Source organism: Callospermophilus lateralis, chromosome 4, assembly GCF_048772815.1.
Source record: "Callospermophilus lateralis isolate mCalLat2 chromosome 4, mCalLat2.hap1, whole genome shotgun sequence".
In the NCBI taxonomy this organism is placed as follows: Eukaryota; Metazoa; Chordata; class Mammalia; order Rodentia; family Sciuridae; genus Callospermophilus; species Callospermophilus lateralis.
This window is the reverse complement of record NC_135308.1, coordinates 55567054-55580867: the sequence shown is the minus strand read 5'-3', so window position 1 is coordinate 55580867 and position 13814 is coordinate 55567054. Positions and strand designations below refer to the sequence as shown.

Below are 13814 nucleotides of genomic sequence, written 5' to 3'. Positions count from 1 at the left end.
GTTGGTCTGAGATTGGACCAGAGGCAGGAAAAATGGAGAGAGACTCTGTTATAAAACAAAAAAAAAGCCACAGCACCAAGTCTCAATGTGATCTGCATGGATTCTATTATTTGGTGAAGGGCTAGGAAAGAGGATGGAGGGCCTTGCAGGGGGCTGATAAAGTTCCCTCAGTTGAGCTCTGACTACTGACATCCTGCTGATTGTCCTTTCTCTTTATCCATCTTACCTCATGGGCTCACTGCTGAATATCATTATAAAATGATAACTTTTCCAGTTGGGGAGGTGGTACACATTTTAACAGCTAAAGAAGAAATGAAACAAACACACAGTGATTTCTTAAAGACAAAACTCTAACATGCTCACAATACCACACCCACAACCCACAAACCCCCACACACAGATAAACAGAATTTGGAATTTTCTATCCAGTCCATGATTACTGCAAACCAAGGCAGGATCCCTTTAAATATTTATCCACTGGTTCATTTTTCTATCATCACATATAGTGAAATGGCATCTCTTACGTGAACAGGCTTCTCACTGCATATAAAAAGGAACAGGCAGCAAGTTCACTGCTCCTACCAAACTGATAACAACTAGGAAAGGCAACAGAGAAAAATGCTAGCAAACTGGAGAGAAAATAAATTTTTAAAAATCAAATGATCATCTTGGAAAAATATTTCAAAAGAGGCAAATAAAAAAATGGAATGAAAAAGAAAAACACGGACAATGTAATCCGTGTTGTCTGCAGAAATGGAGAAAATGTATCATTTATAGAGGTAGATATAAAGTGATACAGAAAATATATCTGCTCCATGTAAATTTATTAAATGCAACTTTCTTTTTTTCTCTCTCTCTTTTAGATAAAAAACCTCTTCATGAAATAAAACCCCAAAGTAAGTTATTTTTCCTCTTGTGAATATAATTTATTCTCATATTTGCTGCCTTACTGTTGTATTTGTATAGGAACCAAGCAGAATTGAAGTCCCCATGAAATATCCAGGGCTTTGGGGGCTTCTTCTCATTGAGTTTGGAGTTGCATATCAGAGGTTTAAATCAAAAAGAAATATGCACACCCTTTCCCTCCCTCTGAGCACAAGTAAATCTCTCTTCTTGATTCTTTCTGCCTGTAGTCCATTGCTCTGCAAATGTCATCTAGGATTCTTATTTCTGGAGAGATTTATAGCATTAAAATTAATAAATATTTTTCATTCTACACTTTCATGAGAGCAGTCTTTTAGGCAAAAGCCTGTCTCTAAGCTGTTCCACTGAGGAGGAGAGGAGGTGGAAGAAGCAAACCCAGAGTCTTACCTGCGAAGGCATCCATGACAACTGGGTAGATAAGGAGCCAGATTTCCACAGTGAAATAATTATAAACTCAGAATGTTGGTGTTGGTGCTGTCATGCTCCCTAGATGCAGACATGCTTCCTGAAAGAGGCCTTTGCATTATTTCAATTTTATGCATCCCGTAGCTATGGAGAAAGGAATGTGGCTTAAATGCTTGGCAGCTTGCCATTTGACCCTGTGGTTCTCAACCTTAACTGTACTTTGGAATCTCCCAGAGGGCTTTTTAAAATCTCAGTTCCAAAACTGTACCAGTGAAGTCAGTATTTGCGGTGGGAGGGTGTTAAAACCCAGGAGACCCCATTTTTTTCAAACTTCCTCAAGTGATTCCAATGTGCAAGAACCACTATCTAAAGGCTAAGAACCACTATCTAAAAAAAACAGTTCTCAAAAAAAAAAAAAAAAAAAAAAAAAAAAAAGGTCAGAGATCAAATGCATCCAGATCTTGGGGTATGGTGGGAACTTATTAAATAGCCCCACCTTAGAATAGAACAAGTGAATTAGAATCTCTTGTGGGGGGTTTCTGTTAAGTATCTCCATGTTAACATGTCCTTCTGGTCATCGTCATGCACCCAGAAATAGGTAAAGCATCCCAAGAAACCTCAAGATAAAAGGCATCAGCAGTTCAACTTTTATCAATAGAAGAGAGACAGCTACCCAGTTGGTTTGGTTTGTAAAGCTTGTGAAAAATGTCCTGGCCCACTTTCCTTCATTTTAGTATAAAATGAATGACTTTTGATCTTTTAAATCCTAGAGCATTAAGATTCAAACAGCTTGGGAGAGTTAATAGTTTTTATTAGCTGACTTCTTTGAAAGACTTAAGACTCTATGAGGATAGACAGAAATAGGTACCTTGGGGCAGGCCATCAGGAAAGATGAGAGAAAGATCCAGGAAAGCCATTCCATTCATACTTCCTTATATTGCTTTAGGCAAGCCAGAGATATAAAGCTGTTGTTACTTGCAGAGTCAGAAAACTTTGTAAAATAGCAAAATAAACTTTCTCAACTTTTTTCTCTGCAGCCATCTGCTCATACAGGAATCACTGGTACTTAGGTTATCTGCACTCTGACATCATGCATAGTGGCTTTTGAATGCATAGAAAGATGGAATTTGGGGGAACCTAGCTATGTATGTGTGGGCTTGTATGTAGGTATGTGTGCATGATGAGGAAGGGAAAAAGACATGGGCCACTGAATATTTGGCCTGTGCTGTGTCAAGGTCCTCAGGGTGACAGCTGGAGGGAAAGGACTCTTACCTTCCTCTTTGTTCTATGTGCATGCCATCTGCAGGTTTGGGTGCATACCACAGGCAAGATTGTGACTGTCCATGTGGTGGCCGAGATGAAAGTTACTTAGAAATGCATGTGTGTGTTTTTAAAATTAATTTCATGCTCAGTTTGTGAGTACTGTGGCATTCAAATTTGGTTACATCTGTACTTCCAGTCATAAACCCCACAGAAGCTATTTCTAGTCCTTAGGGAATCCTGAATTAGTTTTTGCTTGGGGTTCTCACTCCTGAGTACCATGCTTAATTGCTGGATACTGCAATGGAATCGCTTAAATGGTTTTAATTTGTGATTTCCCTAAAAATAAAACTTTAACAGAATCAATGTGACTGCAAAAGGCTCCCAGAGGAATCCAATCGGGGTTCTGTAAGCAGCATGGTTAGAAGTGCATTATACAAATTCAGGCTGCATCGTTCAGTGAAAGTGGGGCTTAGTTTAAGACTACATGAATCATCACTGATGCAAAATCAAAGTCAATTATGAAGATAATTGAGAAACAACCTGTTCCTATATATAGCTGTACACATGATCCTCCACAAGGCCTGGTGGATAGAAAACATCACTTGGAACTTCGCACACAGTCCTCCGTGAGCAGGCGGGCAGAGGAGCCAGCTTTGAGTTGCGGGGAGGTGTAAAAAGAAAGTGAAGTCTTAAGATATCTGTTGGCAAATCATAATGACAAACTGGGGAAAATATGTGCACTGCATAGCTCATGAAAGCACTTATTGTAAATGAGATAATTTAATCAATTACGTTTCCTAATGTACTAAACCGAATGTTTCATTTTCTGCTTCTGCACATCTTAAATTATCTTCAGGTGCTTTATGAGATTTAATCATAGTTAATAGAAACTTCATTACCATCAAATGTGCTTTCAATAAATGTTGTGTAACAATGTCAGGAGGTGCAGTAAAATATAGTAGGTTCTGAATGGCAAACGCGCACCCCCAGAGTCAGACTGAAAAATGGTTTCGCTCAGACAATGAGACTCCTTGGAGGCTAGAAGAATGTGGTTTTCTAAAAAGCTGTGAGCTCCTGAGGAGTCTGGTTCGTAAGTTCACTGGCAGGGTGAACTAATGGGATTTAGCTTTCTCTGAGAAAATACCTGAGCACTATATCTCCTCACCACGCCTCCTTTCTTCAGAGCTAAAGGAGATGAATGCTGAAGCCGAATCCAACTAGTTAACTTCTAGAGTCAGCTACCTCCAGAACATCTTCAGCTGGATATCTCACAATAACCTTAATCTCAACCTCCAAATTAAATGTATTCTTCTCTGAAACCTATCTCTCCTCCATCCCACTTCCCTTCTTCTTGCTTGCAATGAACTTAGTAGTCTGGGTCGGAAATCTGGACAGCTTCCTAGTCCCATCTGTCTTCATTTCTCTTCTGTTACTCAATATCCAAAAAACAATCACCAATATCTCAATACTACCCAAACAGATTTCAGGTTCATCCACTGCTCTCCATTTCTATTCTACTCAAATCCTTCTCTCCATTCATTCAGCAGTTTTAATTGAGTGCTTACTGGATGCTAGGAGATGGTCTAGGGAATGGAGAATCAGCACTGATCACAACACCTACAGTTTCAGCTTTCAGGAAGCTCACAGTTTTAGAGAAGGAAGGTAGAATAAATAAGTAAGGCAGCAAATACACAGTGCTAAGTGTTGTGGAGATGGTGTGAATAGTTAGAAAGAGAAATGAACTAGGGTGAGGGGCTTAGGCAGCATTGGCGGGAGGGTTGGGTTTTGGTGTGAGTTGTTCATAGAAGATCTATGTAATAGAATTAAACTTGAGAAGAGACCTGGGGAAAAAAATGCAAGGAAACAAACATGCTGGATATCTGGGGGACAAGATATGGGGCAAAACAAACAGCAGGATGCAAAGGCAATGAGGTGGGAGCTCACTTGAAGTCTCTGAGGGACAACAAGGAGGCCAGGCTGAGGAAGAATAGTAATAGCTGAAGTCCAAGAATAGGGTTGGGGGAAGACCCCATGTGTATTTTAGTCCATTATAAGGACCTTGAGTTTTACTCTAAGTGAGATAGGAAGCCATCAAGGGTTTTTATTCAGAGTGATGTTACCTAATATTTTCAAGGATAAACACTATCTGCTGCATTGAGGGTAACCCTATAGGGAACCAAAGAAGAAGCAAGAAGATCTATTAAAATGATCTGGTATAGGCTATGAGGATGATCCAGGTTCAAGATGATTGTGGCTTTAGCCAGAGAGGTAGAAATAAGAATTATAAAAAAGGTGTTCTATTCTGAAGGCACACAAAAAAGGATTTGCTGATGAATTGGGCCTAATGTATGAGAGAAAGAAAAATGTTGTGGGTAATCCCAAAATTTGGGCCACACAACAGATGGAGTTGCCATTATTGATGTGGGGACAACCTGGTTTAGCAAATCTGGAGGCAGAATCAAGAGCTCAGCTTCAGATACCTATTAAAGCATCTGAATGGAGAGACTGACTAGGCAGTTGAATATATGAGTCTGGAGGGCAGAGGACTGTCCTGGCTGGTGACATAAATCCAGGGCCTGTCAGTGTCCAGATGATACTTAAAACCATTCATTTAGATGAGATCACTGGTGGATACCAAATGTGAATAAAATACAAAGATCTAAGGACTGAGCCCTGAATGACAATAACACTTAAATATAGAGAAGGTCAAAAGTCACTGCAGAGGAGAAAGGAAAGTAACAGCAGCAGCCATAGTGGTAATAGACAACCAAAATGAAAAGAAATTGTTCCCAGAAGAAGAGTTTGAGCTTTTCAAAACATTAATTCTTATCACCTTCCCGTTTAAAACCCTTCAGTAGCTCACCTTTGTTCTTACTATGAAGTCCAAAGAAATTATGCACAATCTGTGCCCAGCTTCCTTCTCCTAATCCTTTCAGCTTCTCTTTTTTTATTATTTTTTAAATTTATTTCTGACATACATGACAATAGTGGAATGCATTACATTCATAATTATCCATTCACAACGCATTTTTTCGTAGCTCTCTATATTAAGTATGTTCACGCCAAATTATGCCATTATACATGAGCTCTCTTATTTTTTTTTTGCATTACAATTCTTAATACACCTTTATACCACAATTTATCATATCTCTGTTTGTATATAAGATATGTTGACACCCAATTCACATCTTCATACATGTATTTTGTATAATGATGAGGGTCTCCTTCCACCATCCTTGCTATTCCCCTTCTCCCTCCCTTTCTCATTGGCTAGATTTCTTCCTTGCTCTCAATTACTATACTCCTGAGGCAAACAATGCTTCTCGGTTCTCTGAAATACTCCTTGTGCATTTTGGCATCTCAGCATCATATATGTTCTACTTAATATTTCTGCCTAAAAACTCTTTCCCTAAAGCTAACCCTTAATCTGCTTAATTTATTCTTCCTTCAGTTTTCTGAAAGGCCTTCAATCCCCTGCCACTCAAGTCTGGTTTAGCTGCCCCTTTAACTTACCCAAGTTAAAACTATTTTCACCTTTTTATACTCTTATTTTATTGCCCTTATACTGATCTAGGATCCCCATTAACAGATGGTCATCTCATATTCACTATAGTCTTGTTCACCATCTGACTGCTACAGTTACCACAGAGCTACATCATAGTAGATGTTCAATAAATATTTGCTGAGTTTTTGACCTAAGTCTTCCTATTAAGTACTAACTGGACTTTGTCTTGTTAAGGTGAACCATCAAGAATTTTGCCTCCATATTATCAATTTTATTGTACAAATAGTCCTGTACAAATAGCTGTGGCTCAGTGAAATGCAAAAGGAAAAATAAATGTATAAAATACGTGTGTCCTTCCCTTCAAAAGCAATACAATGTAGAGTATTGGGGATTTGAGAAAAGAGGTGAGGGAACAATCTTGAACAGTCATTTACTCCATATGAGGCACTAATATGCATCTAGAAATCATTTTCATCAAATAGCCTGAAAGCACACCTAGAGTCTGAAGACTAGATATGTATGTTCTTCTTTTCACTGAAAAAAAAAAAAATCCATCCTGCATCTTTTCCCAAAGGACATGGGCTTCACATATAGTAGAATAATGTTGACCCTGTGTTTTATGATCTCTACCAGCTAGGGAACTGCTCTGCAGATGTGGGTTCACACTTGCAAAGTGCACATTCTCTTTCAGGTTGTGTAAACCTGTGTGACAGGGACCTTCAACCCACAGAACTGTCTTTGGCCCATTCCTGCAAATTCTCAGCACACTTCTAGGTGCTTCTAAGTTCACTGGCATTGATGGCGATCTTCTAACCACACTCTAAAATACTTTTCCCCTTATTTTGTCCATCATTTTTCTTCATCTCCTGCTGATTATTTTCAATTACATAAGTATAGCACTTTCCACAAATCGCATGATTTGCCTTGTCCTTCAGAATCATTTCTCCCGTGAATCAATTCAGCCCACATGTACAGGCCACATTTGTGATTTTCTTACCATTTTCAATTTTTTATTATCGAATTTTTAGCCCATCATAAGTGTGTGCCTTCCCTTACTACCATTTTCAATGATTTAACTGACTCTACTGTTGATGGACATAATGGGGTTTTGTTCATTAAATACCCCAAAACTAAGTATCCAAATAACCCAGGGTACTTATTTTGCATATGAACTCACAAGCCCCTCTCTCTAATGCATAGTAATTCAGAATTTATACACAGAACTTACAGCTTCCATTTTCAGAATAGGAAATTAAGGAAAGTGAAGTAATTTTTCTCAAAGACCATAGTTCAAAACCCGTTCTTTTTGACTCTAGCCCTATTTTAACTTTTCTCCCTATCTGATGGGCAAAAAACAACAACAACAAAAAAAAAAAAAACATTTCTGTTGCAATTTAAAGATAGAATTGCCAGATAAAATACAAGACCCTTGATTAAGTTTGAATTTCAGGAAAACACTGAATAAATAAATTTTAGTTAAAATGTTCCAAATATTGCATGGGAAATACTTATGCTAAAATTATTCACTTTTTTGATCTGAACATTTGCATTAAACTGCATGACTTATGTTTTGATTTGCTAAATTTGTTAGCCCTATAAGAGGAAGACTAAAATGTGTCTGAATGTACCATTATCAGGAAATATTTTATAAAACACACAATCTTTAGTGCCAGCTTTGGAAGGTGATTAGAATTAAAGCAGGTGTTGAAAGAGAGAGCCTTTCTGTAAAAGTCAGAGCAAATGTAAGTAGATAAAAGTCTATAGATTTGACCAGAGAGTAGATAAGAAATGGAAAAAGGACATAAAATCCAGGGTAGGGAAAACATACAGTGTCTTGAGAGGTAAGATAAAACACCCACCTGAGAATGGACTCAAGTCATTGGGAGGTATCTGGGTGGCAGTACCAGTATAGTGTTTTAAATTTACATGGGAAATGGTTCAGAATTCTCAACAACTGGGAGTGTGTGTGCTAGGCAGAGGAGACTGTGTGATGTGGAATTGCTGAGTTTGTCTTTTTGAAATCGAGATGTGGGGAGCACTGGAGATACAATCAGTGAGCATGTCAGTGTTTTTGGGAGCAAGTCAACTGCAACAAACAAAGATGAGTCTTTGATCTCCAGCCTGGTCACTGGTGGCATCAATATCAGAAGAAAGAGAATTCAGCAGGAGAAAATATTTAAGGAGGTAAAAGTGGCCAGTCTGCAAATCAGATAACCAATTTGAGAAATTAGCCCATGATGGAGGTGGTTTTATCTAGCGAATAGGAAGAAAATATGGCACCAGATCTTCAGAGAAGATGAGAAGAGATGTTACTTTGAGACTGGGCCTGGTCCGGGCAGTAGTTAGCATCCAATTAGATGAGACCGGAGAGAATGGAAAGGGCCAAGAACTGAACTTTAAAGCCTGCATTTTGAATTAAGAGAATGAAAGGTAGTTACCGAACAATAAGTAACCAGCAGGTCAGAGAACCAGGAGAATCAAATTGAAGGAACTTTTTTTTTTTTTTTCTAAAAGGAAGATTGGCTATTCTTGTCTATTGCAGCAGAGCAGTGCTAAAGAATAAGACAAAGAACATTACTGTTGATGCAGTTGCAAATGACCTTCAAGAGGGAATAGGATTTGAGCAGAGAGACTTGAAAGGGTAAAAGGAATCACATGATAAGGGAAAGGGGACTAGTTAAATAAATTATCATACAGCTTAGCTGTGCACTAGGCAAATGTAATATAGAATGAAGTAGGCATGGATGGAATGATCATATATATATACATATATACACACATATTACAACAAAGAAATTACAATAAAGAAAGTATAATATGGAGCTCTTAGGGTAAAGAAAAAAAAAGGAAGGTTAATGGAGGATATTGGCATGTTTTTCCTAAAAGGAGTCACACAAGATAATAAGCAAGTGATTATTCCTGGAGAAGTGGTAACTGGAGGAAAAAGTTTTTCTTTGCAAAGAGTCACTTTTTTATACTTCCTAAAACTTTTTCCTAATCTTGTACAAGTGTTACTTTTATTTATTTATTTATTTATTTTGATTTTAACACTGGCAATAGTTAAATCGTTGGAGAGATCATGGAGCATGAACTGAGATATTTAATGTTTAAAAATGCTTAAAAGTCTTTTAAACAGAGCTAAAAACTCAGCGGAGGTAATGAAAGAAGGCTGCATCTTGGAGAAGTGGATCAGAGAGTAGGTTGAGGGAAGGATCTCGGGGAGAGGTAATTAGAGAAACTCAACTACATTTGCAGGCAGAGGGCAAGGCTCCGGTGTGGAGGAAAATCTTGAAGATGCAAGACCAAAAGAATAATAAATGAGGCCATGTCCCTGTGGAGGTAGGGAAGGGTTGGATCAGAGCAGGCCTGACACAGAGCAGGGCAACTCTTCAGGGAACAGAGGAAAGGAAAAGAGAGATGTGCAATGGAACAGAGGAATTTTGAGTTGTAAGGAGTGAGCTCACATAGGATGACTCCATCTTTCCAACAAGAAAGAGGGCAGGAGAGAAGTACAGGTCTTAAAGAAGGGGGAAAGAACGGTGGGAGTGAGTCCAGGGTAACCATTGTGGTAAAAAATGTCATTTGACCAGAGAATGGGAATTAAATAATGATCGAGCCACAGGGCAGGCTCACGTGAGATTGTGTGGTGCCTGGTTTTTAAATGACACCAGCCAGGGTCCTTGGTGACTTCCTCCAGCCAGATAGGTTAACCCAGGTGCAGGTGTGGAAAGAACACAGAGGAGATTCTGGGAAGGAACACAGCAGGATAAGCAGTTTGGGACTAAAGGTAGATATGAGTTCAGACTCTGACTTTGCCATTTTCTAATTATCATCATCTATAAAATAGGAAAAGCAATGCCTGCCTCAGAGATTGCCATGAGCAATCTGCAGATGAGATCACACCTGCAGTTCTCAGAGAACCCAGCATAAGGGTAATCATGTTACTGGGTTACTCTTGTTGGGAGGTCCTCAGGCAGTGTGATCAGAGAGACTGAGTCACAGCTGGGTAAGGGGTGGTCTAGAGTATCTGTTCTGGAGACAGACTGCTTGGGACTGATTCCGAGCACTGGCGCTTAACAGCCATTGGGCTTTGGGCAAGGCAAGTCATTCTGTTGCCTCAGTTTACACACCCAAATGAGGACATTCTTACAAGATTGTTGGATGGAGTAAATGAAATTAGTATCTATAAAATCAAACAATGCTCAGAATATAGTAAGTGCTATTTAAGGCACGGCTGTTGTCACCATTCATTAAAATAAAACAACTACAATAACAAAAACGACCTTTCCAGAGATGGGAAATTGGAAAGGCAGAAATGTTGATTGGTGAAGGGGGTTGTAAGATTCCAAAGATTCCAAATATAAATGAAAATTGCTTACCGAGGCTGATTATTTAAAGGCTTTTTTTTTTCCTCTGATGAGTTAAATAAAAAAATTATTGCTTCTTGACAATAGCTTCAACAATACCTTCTATTATATGTCAGCATACAATTAAATATTCTGGTAGGTCTGTTTGTATCAACATCCCTGTCTGGGTGGACTGTGTTTCTGGGGATGGCCCTTACCTGGCCTTCCGTGGGATTCCACCTCAACAGCTCAGCTATTCTGTTTTGCATTTGTTTTGCCTCTCACAGGCCTGTCCTTATGAATATTTATCGTGTGGATTTCTTAGTAATTCCCAGCCTTATATACACCAACTCAAGTATGTTTGCCTTTTTTTTTTTTTTTTCCTAAAAGGGACAATAGTCGTCCTATACTCTCTAATAGAGATAAAGTGGAGTATCGTGTTTTGAAAGGTACCCAGTGTGCTCCTGTGCTGATTCTCTGTGGCTTATTGAGTCCCACAAAGTAGATTCCAATCTGATATATGCTAAGTTCATATCACAGGAATTGAGTTAAAGTTCCATTAGTAAGAGGCACTAGGATGTCTTTCACCTGGGAGTTGTATAAAGCGAAGAAAGCAGATCAAGTAAACAGCCCTTCTCTTGAGTCCTTTAGGGACATTCGTTGCTATAAATGACTGGAGAAGATTATATAATTCATAAAGCCATCAAACTTGTTAATACCCATTCCTAGAACTATGAAATTCAAAGGGACTTTGAAAGGTCACTTAGTCCTTCTTACCAGCTCTGACCAAAAAACTAAAATAAAATAATTGCCGACTCCTATAAAGTCCTGCTGGTTTTTAGAGACTTTCTGAAAGGAGGTTTCACAATCTCCCTCAGAAATACAGTTGGATTTTTTAACAACCCTCATTGTAGAAAAGGTCATTTTAATATCTAGCCAGAGTTCCAATTGCTGTAATAAAAGGCCATGCCCTCCTTTTCAGTCATTGCTAGAGATGGGAAAGGGTTGGTTACCAGCTCCTTCATAAATTAGTGGTCACTGAGCACCTACTGCGGACCTGTTCTCTTCTTATAGCAATGCATTTATGCATTAGGATCACAAAAAAGCACTTTACAGCAACCCTTTTCCAGGCCCAGTGAACACATAAACATGTCCTCTCCAGGGTCCTAGTTTCCTACTGTCTATTAATCTCTGCAACCTTTCTCTGCAGATCATCTGTACTCCTCCCAGCAATGAGCACATTCCTCAGTAGTTTATGACAAATTCAGAGTACAAGAGACTTCTCATTCACTTCTTTAGGTGGTTTTGTTTTGTTTTGTATAGCAGTAGATTCTACGCAGCAAATATTTTTTCTACTATGTATTGAATCCTTCTAGGATTTGCCTGAAGCTTTTGTGACTCTATCATAGAGGAAAATAGGGATGAAGAAAATAGAGAAGACATCTCACATATTAACATGGAAAGCCTTGTTTATGAAATAGAAAGTCAGAGAAAAGTATCCCATAGCCATGAAAAGAAACAGAATAGTCTGATCTGTTGATATATTTGTTCAAATTACCTGGAGCAAACAAATCAGTAGTGGGTGTGTATACCTGAGAGAACTGATGGTTATAACATACAGGTGTGCAAATGTAAATGAAGGCAAAGCCTTACAGCAGGAGTTCTAAAACCATCCTGAGACCACGGTTTCTATATTATTTCTGTCCTCACAGTTTGAGGCCAGGCAAGCAGCTGATGCATATCTGTGCACAATGATTTGCAAGATTTTGTGGAAAATTATAGAGCTGGTACTGCTTTTAAAGAGCTTCAAGTAGTTAGGGAGAACCAACTCACTATAATTCAGATAATTAATAATAAAGCCTACAATCCAAAGTGAGTTATAGGAACCCCAAGTGAACAAGAGTTCTGAAGACCATGAGTCGATAGTATTTGCTGGACTGGCCAGAACAGAGCCACCCTGGGGGAGAGGGACCTTGGGCTCACACTTGACAGATAGATGCCTAGAGGGGTGGAGAGTGGTGGATTGAACCAACCTCCACCTAGGGCCTTTATCTTGAGGCATCCACCTGGAAGTCTTATTAATTACAATTGAATTTGGGATGGATGACAGTGTAGCAAAGAGTTAAAAGCATGAACACAGTAGCAGACATAGAAAAAGCTATCAAGCCCTAGGAAGGGACCATGGGATCCAGTCTAGTTGGTGGAGCAATTCTTCTATGTATGAATGACAGTGGTTCTCTCCAGCCAGTCTGACATTCTTCTAACATGAGTCCAGTCTGTGTTTACATGCATGTAACTCCACACAGGCACTATCTGTGTGCTCCCTCACATACACACATTCACATACCTTGTTCTCCCTTGTTTCCTGAACCTGGCAAAGAAAATGTGGCACAAAACCTCAAGCCCTTCTTGGGACCAGTCCTGAGCACACACAGAAAAGAACTGCTCCAATTTTTATGCACATGCAGAAATCTTTAAAGGGAAAGCCACACTACACTTAAGACAGATTAGCAAAGAGTAGGGCCAGGGCAGGAAAGGAGCAGAAAAGAATGAGGTAAAGTGCAAGCAGGTAGATAGAGATGAGAAGAAAGACAAGAGAAAGAAGAAAGAAGCACAGTGATTCAACTTGAGAAGAACTTGAGCTGTGGGTAAGGATGTTGGATTTCATCTCTTGAGATGAGAAATATGGCTTTGGGTACTTGTACACACCTCCACAGCTATACCTGGAATGCCAGGGTCTCATCACCATCTGACTTTTAGACAAGAAATGACTGAGACTGTGGACCATGTGTGAATTCATCCATGCATCCTTATTTCTATTACATGATTGGGTCTCAACAAATGTTTGTTGAATGAATGGAATTATTATGCCCTGAACTTTGTAATTCCCACAACAGAATATTCTTGTAAAATCAATCAATACTTTGTGTACCTTTCTACAGAAATCCCTCTCCACAGGCTCCTGGCTTTTCCCAGGGTCAGAGGAGCCTCGTGGGGAGCCAGCACACACCATGCAGGTCTCTCTCCCTTTTTTCCCTAATCTACCCCCAAAGTCTCTCTACTCATTTTTTTAAATTTTATCATTTAGCATCTCCTTCTCTGGACTTAAGTCAAATAGATTCTGCAACTTTTCCTGGGAGAGGAAGCACAGTGAATCTTATCAAACATTTATAGTTCAGTGCAAAGGCATAGATAGGGTCTTTTCCTAAAAACAGGGCTTATATCTGGAGAGAGAATGAGAATTCTGGTTACCTGAGTAGCAAGAGAATGGCTGTGTAAGGACAAAATGGAAATCCAGGGGAACTGTGACAACATACTCCTGCTCCTGCATTCTGTCTCATTATGTCCCTGCCCCGTGATGTCCATTTTCA

The 13814-nt window shown here is 39.2% G+C and overlaps 1 protein-coding gene across 10 annotated transcripts in view; it reads left to right on the top strand.

Annotated features, from left to right (window-relative positions):
* The window catches only part of Unc5d (unc-5 netrin receptor D), a 508406-nt gene that overhangs the window by 425032 nt on the left and 69560 nt on the right, over positions 1 to 13814 (top strand). For 6 of the 10 annotated variants that reach the window (XM_076852499.1, XM_076852501.1, XM_076852497.1 and 3 more), the window contains one exon: positions 864 to 896. The exons of the other annotated variants lie outside the window; for them this stretch is intronic. In XM_076852499.1, coding sequence (XP_076708614.1) covers positions 864 to 896 — 33 coding nt within the window. The remainder of the gene's footprint in view (positions 1 to 863; positions 897 to 13814) is intronic. 10 annotated transcript variants of the gene reach the window in all.